This window comes from Desmodus rotundus, chromosome 6, assembly GCF_022682495.2.
Source record: "Desmodus rotundus isolate HL8 chromosome 6, HLdesRot8A.1, whole genome shotgun sequence".
NCBI lineage: Eukaryota > Metazoa > Chordata > Mammalia > Chiroptera > Phyllostomidae > Desmodus > Desmodus rotundus.
Window position 1 is genome coordinate 77065803 of NC_071392.1, and position 14366 is coordinate 77080168.

Here is a 14366-nt window from a genome sequence, read left to right on the forward strand (position 1 = left end):
CGCTCCAAGCCCCACAGGGGAGCCCCTCAGGTGCTCACACTCCTGTCCCCGTTTCAGTAAGTCATTAAGGAGGGTTCAGCATCGGCAAGTCGGAGAGAATCGTGGACCCGCGCGCGTCTAAGCCCTCCAGGCAGCGGTAACCGTGATGCCAGATCCAGCTTGCAGACCCCTGAGGTGGCCGCGGCCCCTTTAAGGTCAGGCCACGCCCCTCCCCTCCTTCTGGTGCGGCCGGTCGGTGGCGGCCGCTACGGTGCTGACAAGATGGCGGCTGGCGGGGCTGTTGCTGCGGCGCCCGAGTGCCGGCTTCTACCCTATGCGCTGCACAAGTGGAGCTCCTTCTCCTCCACCTACCTTCCTGAGTAAGTGCGGGTCCTTGGGCTGGTGCTGCCCTCCTCTTCGGTGTAAACTCGGCTGCGCCCGGCGGGCCGTGGAGGGCGCCGAGCCGAGAGGCCCAGGCGGGGCCTGGTGAGGGGACGCGCGGCCTCCAGAGTCAGTCCAGCCACCGAGTGCGTCGTCGGCCCCCGACTGAGAGGGGGTTTAGAGTGGGGAGAGCAAGGTCGCGGGGAAGGGGCGCCTCCACCTGGAGCCGGTGATGCTGCGTTCGGGGTTTGGAGGTTGAGGAGGGCTTTGGGGCAGGCGGCTCAGGGAGGTGGGGCAGCAGTCGGAGCTTTGGGGGTCCGGACGACGGGGAAACTGGTGCAGATCTCTAAGGTCGTCCGAGCTGGCCGGAGTCGGAGGGGACAGATAGCCCGGTCAGTTGCTGCTGGAACAGAGTGTAAAGCTGAGACAAGGAGTTTTGGGGTGGGGGGTGGTCCTTAAAAGTGATTAGCACAAAAAGAGTGGTAAGAGTCACGAAGGCTGAAAAGTTGTGTAATCCATCTGAATCCTTGCAAGTGGGGAGATACTGTAGGATTCGCAGGCCGCTTTTTTTTTTTTCCTGGCTGGTAGTTCTGAAAAATATAGGGAGTGGGCAAGGAGGGACATTATTCAAGCGTTCCATTATATTATGGCTCAGAACGTGGATTTATAATAGGCACAGACCAATTTCTCAGCCCAGAATCTCAGATATGACAGAAAAGTCTAACTTTAATGAACTTGACTTCCAACACTGGCTTGGTCTCAATCTCCAAAATAGATGTTAAAAAGCGTTCCATTGCATCACTACCATTGCACATGTAGTCAATAATACATAATATATTACATGTTTTTCTGTAGCAAACTCCACCGGAAATGTCGAAACTACTTTACAACAGCATTTAGTTATCTTTAACTTATTTTTGAGAGAAGGAGCAGATCTAATTCCAATTTTAAATACAGAAAAACTGATTCGGCGAACTGTGCAGACCCTGGAGAAAAGTGACAGTTGTCGTCCTGGACCATGAGCTCACTGACACAGAATGATTTTATGAACAAAACAAGTTACAAATAATACATTTTTATGTTACTGAAAAATGAAGCAACTAGATCTGTGAAGCATATTCAGAGTTTTCCACCTGCATTTAAACAGTTGTTCACATTTTTTCAAATTTGTTTCCTCCAGTCAAATCTATTGAGAAACTCAAAATGGAGCTGTTGCTAGAAGACTTAACTCGACTGCCAGGCCGTTGTCCTCTTCACCAGGTCAAGGGTTGGCAGTCAGACCTTCAGTAGATCTGGTTCAGTGGTGGGAGCCAAGTGCCCTGTGGTCTGGTCTGGCCTGTGTGTCCTGTTGACGGCTGTTGTATGGCTCTGACCTGATCGATGCTGATTGAAACTTTTAATTGGAGAGTGAGCCAGGCAAACATGCTAGCCCTCAGCTGGAGTTGAAATGAGGTCGAAGGTACCTGATGTCTGATTTTCAGGGCTAACAAATTCTTGAACCTAAAGATAATCATCGTTTTTCTATACCCAGATTAGGATCACAGACAGTTGGGAATTGGGTGGCATTGTTTGATCTAGTAACTGGAGACATTTTCCTGGTCTTGAGTTAGGCTACTTCCAGGGTTTCACTCCCTAAACTTCTAGTGTAGGAGTGAGACTTGGATATCACAAGTCCCATCTGAGTTACTGGTACATTTCAGGCAGGAAAGATTTAGTGGAGTGGCTACTTTACTCTGACTTAAGTCTCATCATCCTGGCCCCAGAGCACTAATTTTGGGGTTAGAAGGCAGCTGTTTGAAATGGAGAAATCTATTAAATTTTCTCAAATATATTCATAAACTAGTATCTAATGCACATTTAACTTTAAAACACTTTCATTTACAGTGTCTAATGCTTATGATAGTCTATTGACTTATGCAGTATAGTTTTTATTTTAAAGCACTAAACTATTATAATGGAAGAGTAATCTGAACTTTTTCCTTTGAAGGAATGTAGTTGAGTATTACAGAGCTTGAGTTACAGAGAATTTTATGTCTGCTGGGTTTGTGTGTGCCATACCTCAATAGTAAAACTCTTTTGGTACTGAACTTCTATTAATTTGCAAGTAAGGATGTTACAGCTTTGTATGAAAGGAAGTGTAAGATGGGATCGACTTTCCTTACCTTTGTCCTGAAATCCTAGCAGCAACAGCTGTATTGTTACTGGTGTTGACAGTAATGTTAAGTAAGACACTTCCTAAGTAGGTCTAATATTAAAGTAAAACCATTTGTTGAAATTGTTTGTTTATTTATTTATTTTTAGACAGGGAAGGGGAGGGAGAAGGAGAGGGAAAGAAACATCAATGTGTGGTTTCCTCTCACTCGACCCCTACTGGGGACCTGGCCTACAACCCAGGCGTGTGCATTGACTGGGAATTGAACCAGCGACCCTTTGGTTCGAAGTCTGGTGCTCAATCCACTGAGCTACACCAGCCAGGGCTGGATTTTGAATTTATGAATCACATTTGAAAAATAGAATACACTGTGTGATTATTTGGTCTATAGACTGTGGTTGTTAACGCATATGAATTTGAGGATTCCTTACAGTCCCATAGGGTCCTACAACCCAGAGCATTGGGGACTGTCACATTTTTTCTTCCCCTTCCCTTTTTTTCCCTTTCCCTAAACTGAGATTAGACACTGGCCTTGTTTGGGAACCTTACTGGCCACTGAAAATAATGATATTATCAGTCTGGTAATCTTAGAATTTTAGAAAAATCAAGATTGCCACAGTAGAGAAAAATATCATGAAGTGGATGGAGGATTAGAGATAGAATCTGTAGAGCTGGCTCCTATGGGTTGGCTAAAAAGCCCATATGGTTTTTTTCTGTAAAATAGAAGACACATTTTTAATTTTTACCACTAACTTTATTGATTAGGTTATTTTGAGTATGTCACCTATCTTCCAAGTGATATAATGTTGATTGATCTCAGTTAATGTCTTGATTTGATTGCTGTCAACTTCAGTTGGTCTACCAGACTGTGGAGCATCATCCAGCGCGAAGTCTCCATAATAAAACTTCGCAAACCACTTTTGACACATTTGATCAGTCATAGCACCTTCTCCATACACTGCACAAATCTTTTTTGTGTGTGTTTCAGTTGTGTTTTTACCTTTCCTGAAATAATAAAACATAATATGCTGAAAATGTCATTATTTTCTTGCATCTTCAGTATTATAATGGCTACACAAAAATTTACCAGTTTTAATAAGTTTTTTTAAAAAAATGAATGCTAATATGACAGCTGTCACAATACAGTCTAACAGAATTGTTTCAAATGAAGTTAAAGACAACTAAGTGCTACTAGAGCCATCTAATGGAAAAAACCAAACGAACTCTCTGGCCAACAGAGGACTTAGATCTTTGTGACTTACCAACTTATGATTCTTCTCTGAGCAGTACTTTTTATCTTGACCAAATGCTGTGAGGTTTTACGTTATGTAATTTTTCTTCCCCTGATAGGCAAATGGTTCTATTATTTGCATTGACTTTTTGGTAAATGTAGTGGATTTTTAATAAATTATTTTTGGGTCTGATTCAGGGACTTTGTGATGTTTTACATGTAGATAAGTTACATGTCAGCTGTTTGTGGTGATCTGAATTTGCTGTTTTTCAGTCACTCAAAAATCATTTTAATTTTGAAGATGTAGCTCTTAGCACCTAAGATCACAGTGATTTTTTTTGTATTTACTTTGGGGTTTCTGATACCTCTTGGATCTGTAGCATGATTCTTTTACCAATTCTGAAAACATTTTGAGATTCTTCAGATACTGTTTCTGCCCCATTCTTTTTCTCCTTCCCTCTGTGACTCCAAGTAAATCTGTATTATACATTTTGTCATGCCCCATTTGTCCCTTAGGGTTTTTGGTCTTTTCTATCTTTTTTTTTTTTTTTCCTTATCCCATTCTGGATAGGTTTAAGTTGTCTGTGTTCCAGCTCACTAATTCTTTAGTCAGCTTTGCCCAGTCTGATTTTAATCCCATCTATTTTTTCTTGATTTCAGCTATACTGTTTTTTAGTGCCAGAATTTTTAGTTGATATTCCCTCCCCCCATGCCCTCTCTCTTTAACAATAGATTCTAATTCTCTGGTGAAATTCTTCATATTGTCATATATTTTCTTGAGCATATCAATCAAGTTACTTTAAACTTGCAGGGGTGTTCAGCCTTTTGGTGTCTCTGGGACACACTGGAAGAGGAACAGTTGTCTTGGGCCACACATCAAATACACAAACGTTAACAAAAACTGATGGGCAAAAAAAGTTTTAAGTAAATTTATGATTTTGTGTTCGGCCGTTTTCATAGTCATCCTGGGCCACATGTGGCCATGGGTTGGACACCGCTGCTAGTAAAGTTTGTGTCTGAAAACTCCCAATATCTGGATCACCTGTAGGTCTGTTTCTCATGTTTTTTTTCCTTTTGGTTAACTATCTTGTTTGGTCTAGTAATTATTATCATCATCATCATCATCATCACCTTCTGGTAGGCAGATAGAATAGAGGTAGATCACTTTAATAGGCAAGAACTAAGCTCACTTGAGGTTGGGATTTAGGTTTTGTAAACCTGTGGTTTATCCAATTTTGGTAACCCTGCAGGGAACCCCGCTGAGAAACTGGATTTTTAATGGGCCTCTCCAGCCTTTGTCTTTCCAGCAGCATGGGAATCCTAATAGCTTGTCTTTGCTTTTCATTTGCTTTCTTCTGGCTTTTTTAGCCTCTTGCACTATGAAGTTTTAAGAATCCACAAATGCCTCAAGAGGAAAATCAGTACACAGTGTCGTTAGCTTTGTTTTTCTGTGCTTCCATTCATTATGGAATCTTGACTTCTTAGGCTCTGGATCTTGTGGCGAGATCCAGCTACCAAGTTTTGTTTCTTTGGCTCCATGAAATTACTAAAAGTGCTGCTGACTTTTCTGCCCTTTAGTGGCTGTTCTTTCCTGGTTTCTGAGTCCCTTTCTCTGTGCCATTAAAGAAATAGATGAATGAGCTGAGAGGGAGAAAGCTGCAAAGAATGTGGAGCTCCCTTTAATGAGTTTTTTGGCATTGCAGTCTTCGCTTCTGAGAAAGTCTCTGATACCTTCTATGTTATACAGCCTTTCTAGTTCTAAGAGGGAATGGTGTTCTGTTCCAGGTTACTCTGTCATAACAAGAAGCAGAAAACTGTTTAGTTCTTATGAGATAGACTACCATGCCTTGCAGATTATGAATTCCTCATGATTATATTAATGCAATAATTTAACATTTGAGTTGCATATTTCTTTGCTCAGTATTTTTCTTCGTTTTGCCTTTTGATATTTTTACCTGCTCATTCCTAGTATCTGTTGGGAAAAATTATGGAATAAACATAACATCATTTGTTAGCAATTGTTTTAAGTACTTATTGACAGAGAATTAAAATAAGGTTTTAATTCTCTGGTTTTGTTGATTCATGAGTTGCTTTTGAGACTTATTTATAAAGTCCAAAAATTGGGAATTTAATCTTTGCGGAAAGCATGTACTTATTTTTCCTTCCTATTAATGTGATTTTTGTATTATCTACTTTTTTACTAGAATTTTCATGGAAATATTATATTTATGTTACAACAGTATTTAGAAGGAAGGTACTTGGGTCTAATGTATTAATAAATTTGCTGGTTTGTAAATATTGTTAGTGTTTAGTAGTTTTAAATTTTCCTTACATTCCTTTGGCATGATTGGTATTTATTATAGTCATCACCTATGTATTTATTGTTAAGGCATGTTGTTTTGTATAAATAGCAATCCTAAATTATTTTAAGCATCCTTGGATATGTCCCTTATCCCCTTCTTCTCATTGCCGTCTTTATTCCTTTCCCTTTTGATTTAAGTAGTTTGATCAGAAGAGCCATAAAACCTAACTTCTACTTATTCTTCAGCTGTCAGCTAAAATGTTCCTTTTCAGGAAACCCTGTCTTAGCCTGTCCCTCCAGTGTGTCTGGCATCCCTTCCCCTGCTGCAAGAGTTAAATGCTTTCATACAGATGTACATTTATGTGTATGATTACTTGATTAAAAGCTATCCCCCTCCAACTAGACCACAGGTGCCACAGGAGCTATGGAATTATTTCCCCTTATATCATTGTAGTCCAGCATAATGTTTATTGAATTAGTAAATGAGTGAATTAATTAGGCATTTTGACTACTTTTTTCCTTTTAATGGAAGTTTGGGCATGTTCAAAATGTCAAATAATTAGTAAGTTTTAAACTCATGTTGTAAATCTTTGTGTTTTTCATGGTTTTCAGAAATTTATGAGAATATTTTAAATGAAGTTGGTTATCTTGGGGGCAAAAGGGAGTGTGCTATTTGGACGGACTTGGAAACCTAAGAAAGCTTCTATTTGTCTTGATGTTTTAAAAAGTTTTTCTTATGAAGTTATTTTTAATTCTTATAGGCATTATTTCTATTCAGACCTTGAAAATTGTAAAACTCAGTATATTACAAACAAATTTGCGTAGTAGCTTTTAATTATTTGAAGAGCATATTACCAATACTTTGAATAATTTTAGGATAGGGATGATTTCCTCCAGTTCTTTGAATATAAGTATTTGTTAATTGACTCTTTTATATAACAACATTTTGGTAATTCACATGTCACACAATTCAAATACTTAAAGCATATAATTCAGTGGTTTTTAATATATTCACAGAATATGTATGTTCATCACTGCAGTCAGTGTCAGAGCATTTTTATAATCTCAGAAAGAAAACTGTGACCCCCCCATCTACTTACTTTCCTATCCCTAAGCAACCACTAGTCTACTTTCTATCTCTATAGATTTGTTTATTCTAAGCACTTACTATAAATGAAATAATATAATATGTAGTCTTTTGTGATTGGCTTCTTCACTTAATATACTGTTTTCAAGGCTCATTCATGTTGTAGCATGTATGAGTTCTACACCCTTTTTATAACTGCTAATATTCTATTTTATCTATATACCACATTTTGTTCATTCATTAGTAGACCGGCATTTGGGTTGTATTCACTTTTTGGCTATTATGAATAATGCTACTATAAACATTTGTGTACAAGTTTTTGTGTGGCTGTATGTTTACATTTCTCTTGGATAAATGCCCAGGAATAGAGTTCCTGGATCCTATGGTAAGTCTGTGTTTAATGGTTTGAAGAACTGCCAGGCTGTTAATTTTTTTGTTATTGAAGTAGTGTCAACAAACTGATTAGTGCACATGACTTGAAGCCAGGTAGGAAAGTGACCATCTGGAATTAGGTGGCAAATTGCTTGACTTCAAGTCTATTGCTCTGAGAACTTCCTGTGACGGTTTAGCTAGTCCTTTATCTTTATTTATTTTTTTTAGAATGCATGTATATGGATTGGTTCTGTTGGTGGGGGTGAAAACAGCACTAGATGTTAGCCTGGTGGTGTCAGATGGGACGTCAGTTCAGCAGCCTCAGTACTTGAATTCTGGTTAAGAAAGAATTCATAGCCAAGACTCAAAAACTATTAGAGAAAGTTTATTTAGGGAGGCATAGAGATAAAAGAAATGAGCCATAGAATGGGCTTCAGGAAACAAGTTACAGAGGCAAAAGAAGGGGCCTTGGAGCTTAGGAGAAAGCGAGGCAAGAGAAGCATGTCTAGGGAGTGGGGGGGAGGGAAAGGCATGGGAACGCTCCATAGAGAGATCCACACTGGGTCCTTTGTTTTAAGGATATTTATCTGGAGGTCTCAGGAGAGAATCCCAATAGAATATTCATCAGCTTTCCAGGGGTGCCCTTTCAGGGTCATGGTCTCTACTGATTGGTTGGCATCAGGGCAAGGGGTAACATTAGTCATTGCAGCTGGTCCTGCTGTCAGCCATGGTGTCCCTTGTCTGGTTTCGCTGCTTTTGTGGGCCTGGAGCTGAAACACTACTGAGGCCTAGATGTATTAATATTTGATATGGGACCTCCTTGTCCTGGGGGCTTAATGCTTAAGGGCTGTATTATCTGGTCACCTCTTTACTTCCCCTCTAACCCACATGACTAGCAACATGCCCGAGGAGGAAAGATCAGGTGAGGATCTGAACCGCATTACCAGCAATATGAAAGGTCAGGGGGTCTAAACCACTTGACTAGTAATATGTTATGGGAGGGAAGGTTGCTCTGGGGGTGAGGTCCTACCCTGTTTTGCCCTTTGCTAGGTACCTGGGGCTTTGTGCCCCAGTGACTTTCCATACCTGGCCTATGGTTCCTTGCTCTGCTCATGTCTGTTTAATGGCCTCCCACAGTCCCATGTCTTTACCTTTTAACATGTCTTTATATTTTAGGATATCAGTGTGTGTATGTACACACATACACATACATAGGTTCACATATATTTTGCTAAGCAGTTTGTGTTGGGGATGTTAGTTGAAAATTGGTATGTTTTTTCCTTAAAATTTATATAGTTTGTTTACATGTGAAATTCTGAATGGAAGATACTTGTGAAACTTAAGTTGCTTATAAATTTTTTCCTTAAAGAAACTGAGGCATAGGTTTTAAAAGAGCTGAAAACAACTTCTAGTTTGATAGAATAAGACTAGTTTCTTCCAGAACTTAAGAGAATTTCAGCTGATTAGAAAATTCATAGCTCTAGGTCTGAAAGTTTAAGTCTTTGACATCTATCAGTCTTCATTTTCCACAACCTAAAATGCTACTATGGGGTAACAGGTTAAAGAAAAAGTTTGGTTTTAATCTATATTTTTACTTATATTGTGGTATTCAAGTTGCAATTGTGGCTTTTCACATATTTGGCCATTTTTATCATAAACAAATTATTGGGTGCCTACTAACTCCTGGATCATAGGCAGACCTATTTGAATGTATAAGAAAGAATCTCTGGTGATGAACTGTTGCTATATATAATAATCCAATAGAGAAGGTAGCAAAAGCTAAGTTCGGATGAGTAATAAAAGCAGTAAAATGCTACGGAAATTATAAGTGAGATTCAGAGGATGGAGCTTGTTGGTTAGGGCTTGAGGAGAGACTTCTTTGAAGAGTTAAATGAGCTGTATGCCTTCCTTTATATTCAGTATCTAATTTATTTTACCATTCTTCAATTTTTTTTTTTTCATACAGGAATTTATCCATACCCTTGTGCATATTCGGCAACTCCTATTTAGAAAATTACATTAACATTTGGAACTTGTTTGGTTAGTATAGCATATCGGAACCAGGGTGATAATTGGAGGTAGACATTTCCCAAATAGTTATATACAGGGCACTTGATACAGCCTGTATCATTGGTCAGGTACTTCTTCCTTAGACTTTACATATGTGGACTGGTATTCCTGCCCATATTTCTCCAAATTCACCACTTATTAATGCTTTAATTAAGTCTTTTTAGTTTTGTTCAGGTTTATTTCATAGTTTTACAAAGTTACAAAAGTTACTACTCTTTACTGAAGGCAGCTTGGTGTTAGTGTTCCAGAGTCACTTGCCATCTTTACCTCTGCACAATTAATATTTAATCTGCCCATAATTGTCAGTGAACTCCTCTATTTATTTATACTTCCTTTATGATTACACGTTAGGAGAAATAAGCATTCACTTATCACAAATGCATTTAGGAGACTTGCCATTCTTTGTGCAAAATATTTAAGTATAATGAAAGCAAAACTCTTTGAATTTTATTTCATTCCTTTAAGGAAATCAAGTAAGATATTTTGAAAAATGTTATGGTACTCTAACCTGTTTTTGTTTTTGTTTTGTTTTTTCAGAGCAGTTAGGGCAGTGCTTATTTTTATAATCTAAAATATATTACACGGATTGCAAATTAGTCCTTTAGCAAATATCTAATATTGATAGAGATATTTGCTAAAGGATATAATGGAACATAATATCCTTTAGATTTTAGATTTGTTTTGATTTGTTTTGATTTGCCTTTAGATTTGTTTTGAGATTTACTGGACATAATGGAACAGTGCTTTTGGGGATGTTGTTGAATTATGATGGGCTATTAGGCTTCTATTAAAATGGTAAGTTTTAGAATTTTTAAGTGCTGTAGAGAAAATGCTTCAGATATAATGGCATATTAAGAAGAAACAACAGGACAAAAAAAACCCTGATTAAATGGTTTGATCCTAGTGATCTTTAAAATGTCTCTTTCTCTCCCACCTCCCCATTTGTATGCTTGTGCATATGGAAAAGTTGTAAGAAAATTTACCAGTCTTAATAGTGATTATCTCTGGGTTGTAGTTATTGTGTCGATTTTTATTTTTTTAATGACTTTTTGTTTGGTGTTGCCCAAGGTTTTAATTTTTTTTTCATTTTAACAAATAAATGTTACTTTTAAGCAAGAAAAAAATAGAGGCGTGTATATATGTATGATTTGCTTGTTTGATAATAAACAAATTATAAAGGATCTTACATCCTGTGTTAGCGTGTTTTAATTTACTTTTTGGGAAGTGAGGAGCCTTGAAAGGATTTTAAATAGAGAAGAGATATGAATAAAATCTATGGTTTAGAATTTAAAAATTTAAACATTGTTAAGACCCAACAGTTTCAGTTTTTAGTGGCTCATTTTGATTAGAAATCTTCAAATTGGGGCATGCTTATCCCTGGCAGTACATGTAGACATTCCAAGATGTATATAGGCAAAAATAGTTTTGTAAGGGATTCAGTTTACTATATTTTATTATTCTTGTGTAACTGCTCCTAAAAATTGATCTGCCTGGGAAACTGCCTGTGGTTTAGGGCCTTTCTATTCAGGAGTGTGGTCCACTCACCAGCAACACTGTCATTACTAGGTGCTTTTTTAGAAATGCAGAATCTCAGCCCTAGCTGGTGTGGCTCAGTTGGTTGGAGAGTCATCCCATAAACTGAAAGATCACTGGTTTGATTCCCAGTCAGGACAGATACTTGGGTTGCAGGTTCCATCCCAGTTGGGGCGTGTGTGAGAGGCAACCAGTCGGTGTTTCCCCCTCATATCAGTGTTTTTTTCCCTTTCTCTCTCCGTCTTTCTGAAATCAATAAGCATGTCCTCAGGTGAGGATTTAAAAAAAAATGCAGACTCTCAGATCCACCCCAGATTTACTGAGTCATAATGTGGATTTTTAATAAGAACCTCAGGTGATTTATCTGCACATTGAGGGCTTCTGGCCATTTTAATACTTTCTATTTCATGACTACAAGAGTCCTTCGTGCTGATCATCTGTTCTGTGGAGGGTAAAAACTTCGGCAAAAAGGGACAAATCTGAAAGTTGTTGGTATTGAAGTTGAGAAAGGGAATGTCTAAAAAAAGAAAACTCCTTTTTCACAATAGATGGTTCTCAGTTCTTTCAAACAAAAGGAGGATATAATCAACTTGTCTGTCGATAGATTATAAAAAATAATTTTTAATAATAGCTGATGTTATTTTTTGCATATAATTCAGAAGGTAGCCAAAAAATTGAGTAACAGTACTAAAATTCCTTCCATTCCCATGTATTTATTTATGAGAGTGAGGTTTTCAATGTATATTTATAAAAATGAGATAGGTATAGACTTCATGCTGACACCATTATGATAGTGATATTCATCTATATGAAATAATTATTTTTTTAAAAAGTTTTGCCCATATCTCTTTGAGAATCATTTTAATGCCATTTTATTCTATAATTATTATCTGTCAAAGTTTGTTACATATGTTTATATTGTTTTGGTCCACAGTGTACTTATGATATTGATAATAGTATCTGGAAGAAAATTTTTTAATTGCTTAGAATCTTATGGTCAAAACCAAAAAATATTTAAATTCTACTCCTCTTGTTTCCCCAGAAAAGTCATATACAATGAAAAAGAAACGACCCTTCAGCATAAAAGAATATTAAATTAGTTAAAATTCTGTGGGGTAAGTTTAAGGAAAAACAAGAATAAAACAAATTTTTGAACGTATAGGAAGCGCCTATACATTTTTAAAAATAGATGATGGTATCTTTATTTTATTGATACTTTTGAAAGAACATATACAACAGTTTTATTAGAAATGACAATATTTAGAATACACAAGAATACAACTTTTACATTTATAAGCTATGAATATTTTTAGTTGTCAATTTAAAAATGGGGAGAATATGCATAGATTTTCAAAATTATTTCAGGGAGTATTTGAGCAAAAAAGCTTGAGTACCATTAAGTGATAGCAGTAGATCTCAATCTTGTTTGCACATTCAGATAATTTGGGGAGCTTTTAAAAGTCCTGATGCCCCTAGGTCATAAAATAATCTATTTGGGGGGCCTAGGCATCAAATGCTAGATTTATGATGAAGTTTCACAAAAATAAAAATTTTTATATAGTTCTAGACATATTACATCTATTTTTCCTATAGTTAGATACATACACATAGAAAAAGATAAGGAAAATATTAGTGAAAAGTTTAGATATGGTAGCTAGCCTTGATTCAGAAAGTCCAGTTTCTCATTTTCATGACATATGGCTTAATGAACAGATGATGCTTTTTGACAAGGGAGAATGTAGGACTTGGTTAAGTGGGACACAGGCTGGATTTCAGCTTTTACTCAGTGGATTCTTCCTGTGCAAAGTGCAACCTGTGCAACAATATGTAGCATCCCTGCACTTTTTACCTAATACTAGGCCTAGAAAGATGTCGGAAAAAATAGAGAAGGCAGAAATAAAAAAATAGAGGAAAATTTCTCTTGAGTGAAGAAAGATTGAAGACATTAATTTGAAAAGGCATGCTAACTGTGAAGAGACTGAAAATATACCCATGAGTAGTATACATTCTGATGTAGGAGCCTGGTGCTAGAAAAGTTGCTCACATGAACACTTTGAGGAAGCTGTATATGCTGCAGGAGCAGGATGCTATAGAAATATCTGTAGTTCAGGAGTATTCTGGGCAAGCATACCTGAACAAGGGAGCAAAAACACCCCTTATTTCCTGAGGTGACTCTCCTGCCCCCTCTGCTGACAAAGCTGAGCTTGTGCCAGCTGGCAAAGGAAAAATACTTAAAGAGCCCAAATTCATTTTCAAAGAGTGGGCAAAAAGGATTAATTTGGAAGTGAGAGTGAATAAATCCCTAGTTGGCACACCTATACTTTAGCTTCTGATGTGATCTTTTAACTGTTTTCTTAGTGTTTCATTTATATATAAGCTGGTTAAGACTGCTTAGTGTCTGAAGGTTTCTTCTTTTGGATCTCCTGATGATACCCAATATTCAGTTGAATTAGTATTACCACTTGGCTTTTAAATTTTCACTTTCTGTTCCTTCTTATAAAATAATAGAACTGTGATAAAATATTTTAAAAATTCTAAAAATGGACACTGAACTATAAAGATGGCAGTGCTTTGGAAACATGTTGGCTGGCATGTGGGGCATGTTGGCATGTAGGATCTTGGCTGACCCAGTAGCTTAAACTATTGGTTTATCAATTGATGAACATTCTTAATTTGGTAAAGGAAAGGCTGAGAGCAATAAGTGTATAAGGTACATAAGTGTGAGTTGTCTGAAAGTTGATTAAGAAAAATTGATTATCTGTAATAAACTTGTTTTCAAAGTTCTATTGTCAAGTTGCTCATTCTATATAATAATTTAAAAAGTCAGTAAAGCACTTCAAATTTATATTCTATGCTATAGTGATCTATAATGTGACTTGCCATATGACATATCCTATTAATCTTTGAGGATAATATTAAAACCAAACAGTCCTGGGCCTTATCCAACTATTATGTTATGGTTGTGAATTGTGAATTTTACATGAACAGACATATGTAGAACTTAATTTTTAAAAGTCCAGCATACAATTACAACCAAATAAATTGGTGACATATTTTGAAAAGTTCATATTGATAGAGATATGTCAGAAGAAACTTTACTCCAAAGCTAGCACAAAAACAAGGTAAACAAGGTTTTTGGGGCTTTTTTGTGTGTGTGGCAGGTGATATCCATTGTGGTAATATTTAGTCTGTAATACTGCTGAATTTTTGAAATAGTTTTAAGAGTAGTTAAATGCATGTAGATCCTTTGGAGTATCTT

At 37.1% G+C, this 14366-nt stretch overlaps 1 protein-coding gene across 10 annotated transcripts in view; it reads left to right on the forward strand.

The window, feature by feature from the left end:
* Positions 1-14366, forward strand: part of MKLN1 (muskelin 1) — a 322457-nt gene that overhangs the window by 168852 nt on the left and 139239 nt on the right. For 3 of the 10 annotated variants that reach the window (XM_045191087.2, XM_024554970.3, XM_045191089.2), the window contains exon 1: positions 204-359. The exons of the other annotated variants lie outside the window; for them this stretch is intronic. In XM_045191087.2, the coding sequence (XP_045047022.1) occupies positions 262-359 (98 nt within the window). In that variant the 5' untranslated portion in view covers positions 204-261. Of the gene's footprint in view, positions 1-203; positions 360-14366 lie in introns of those variants that run through there. 10 annotated transcript variants of the gene reach the window in all.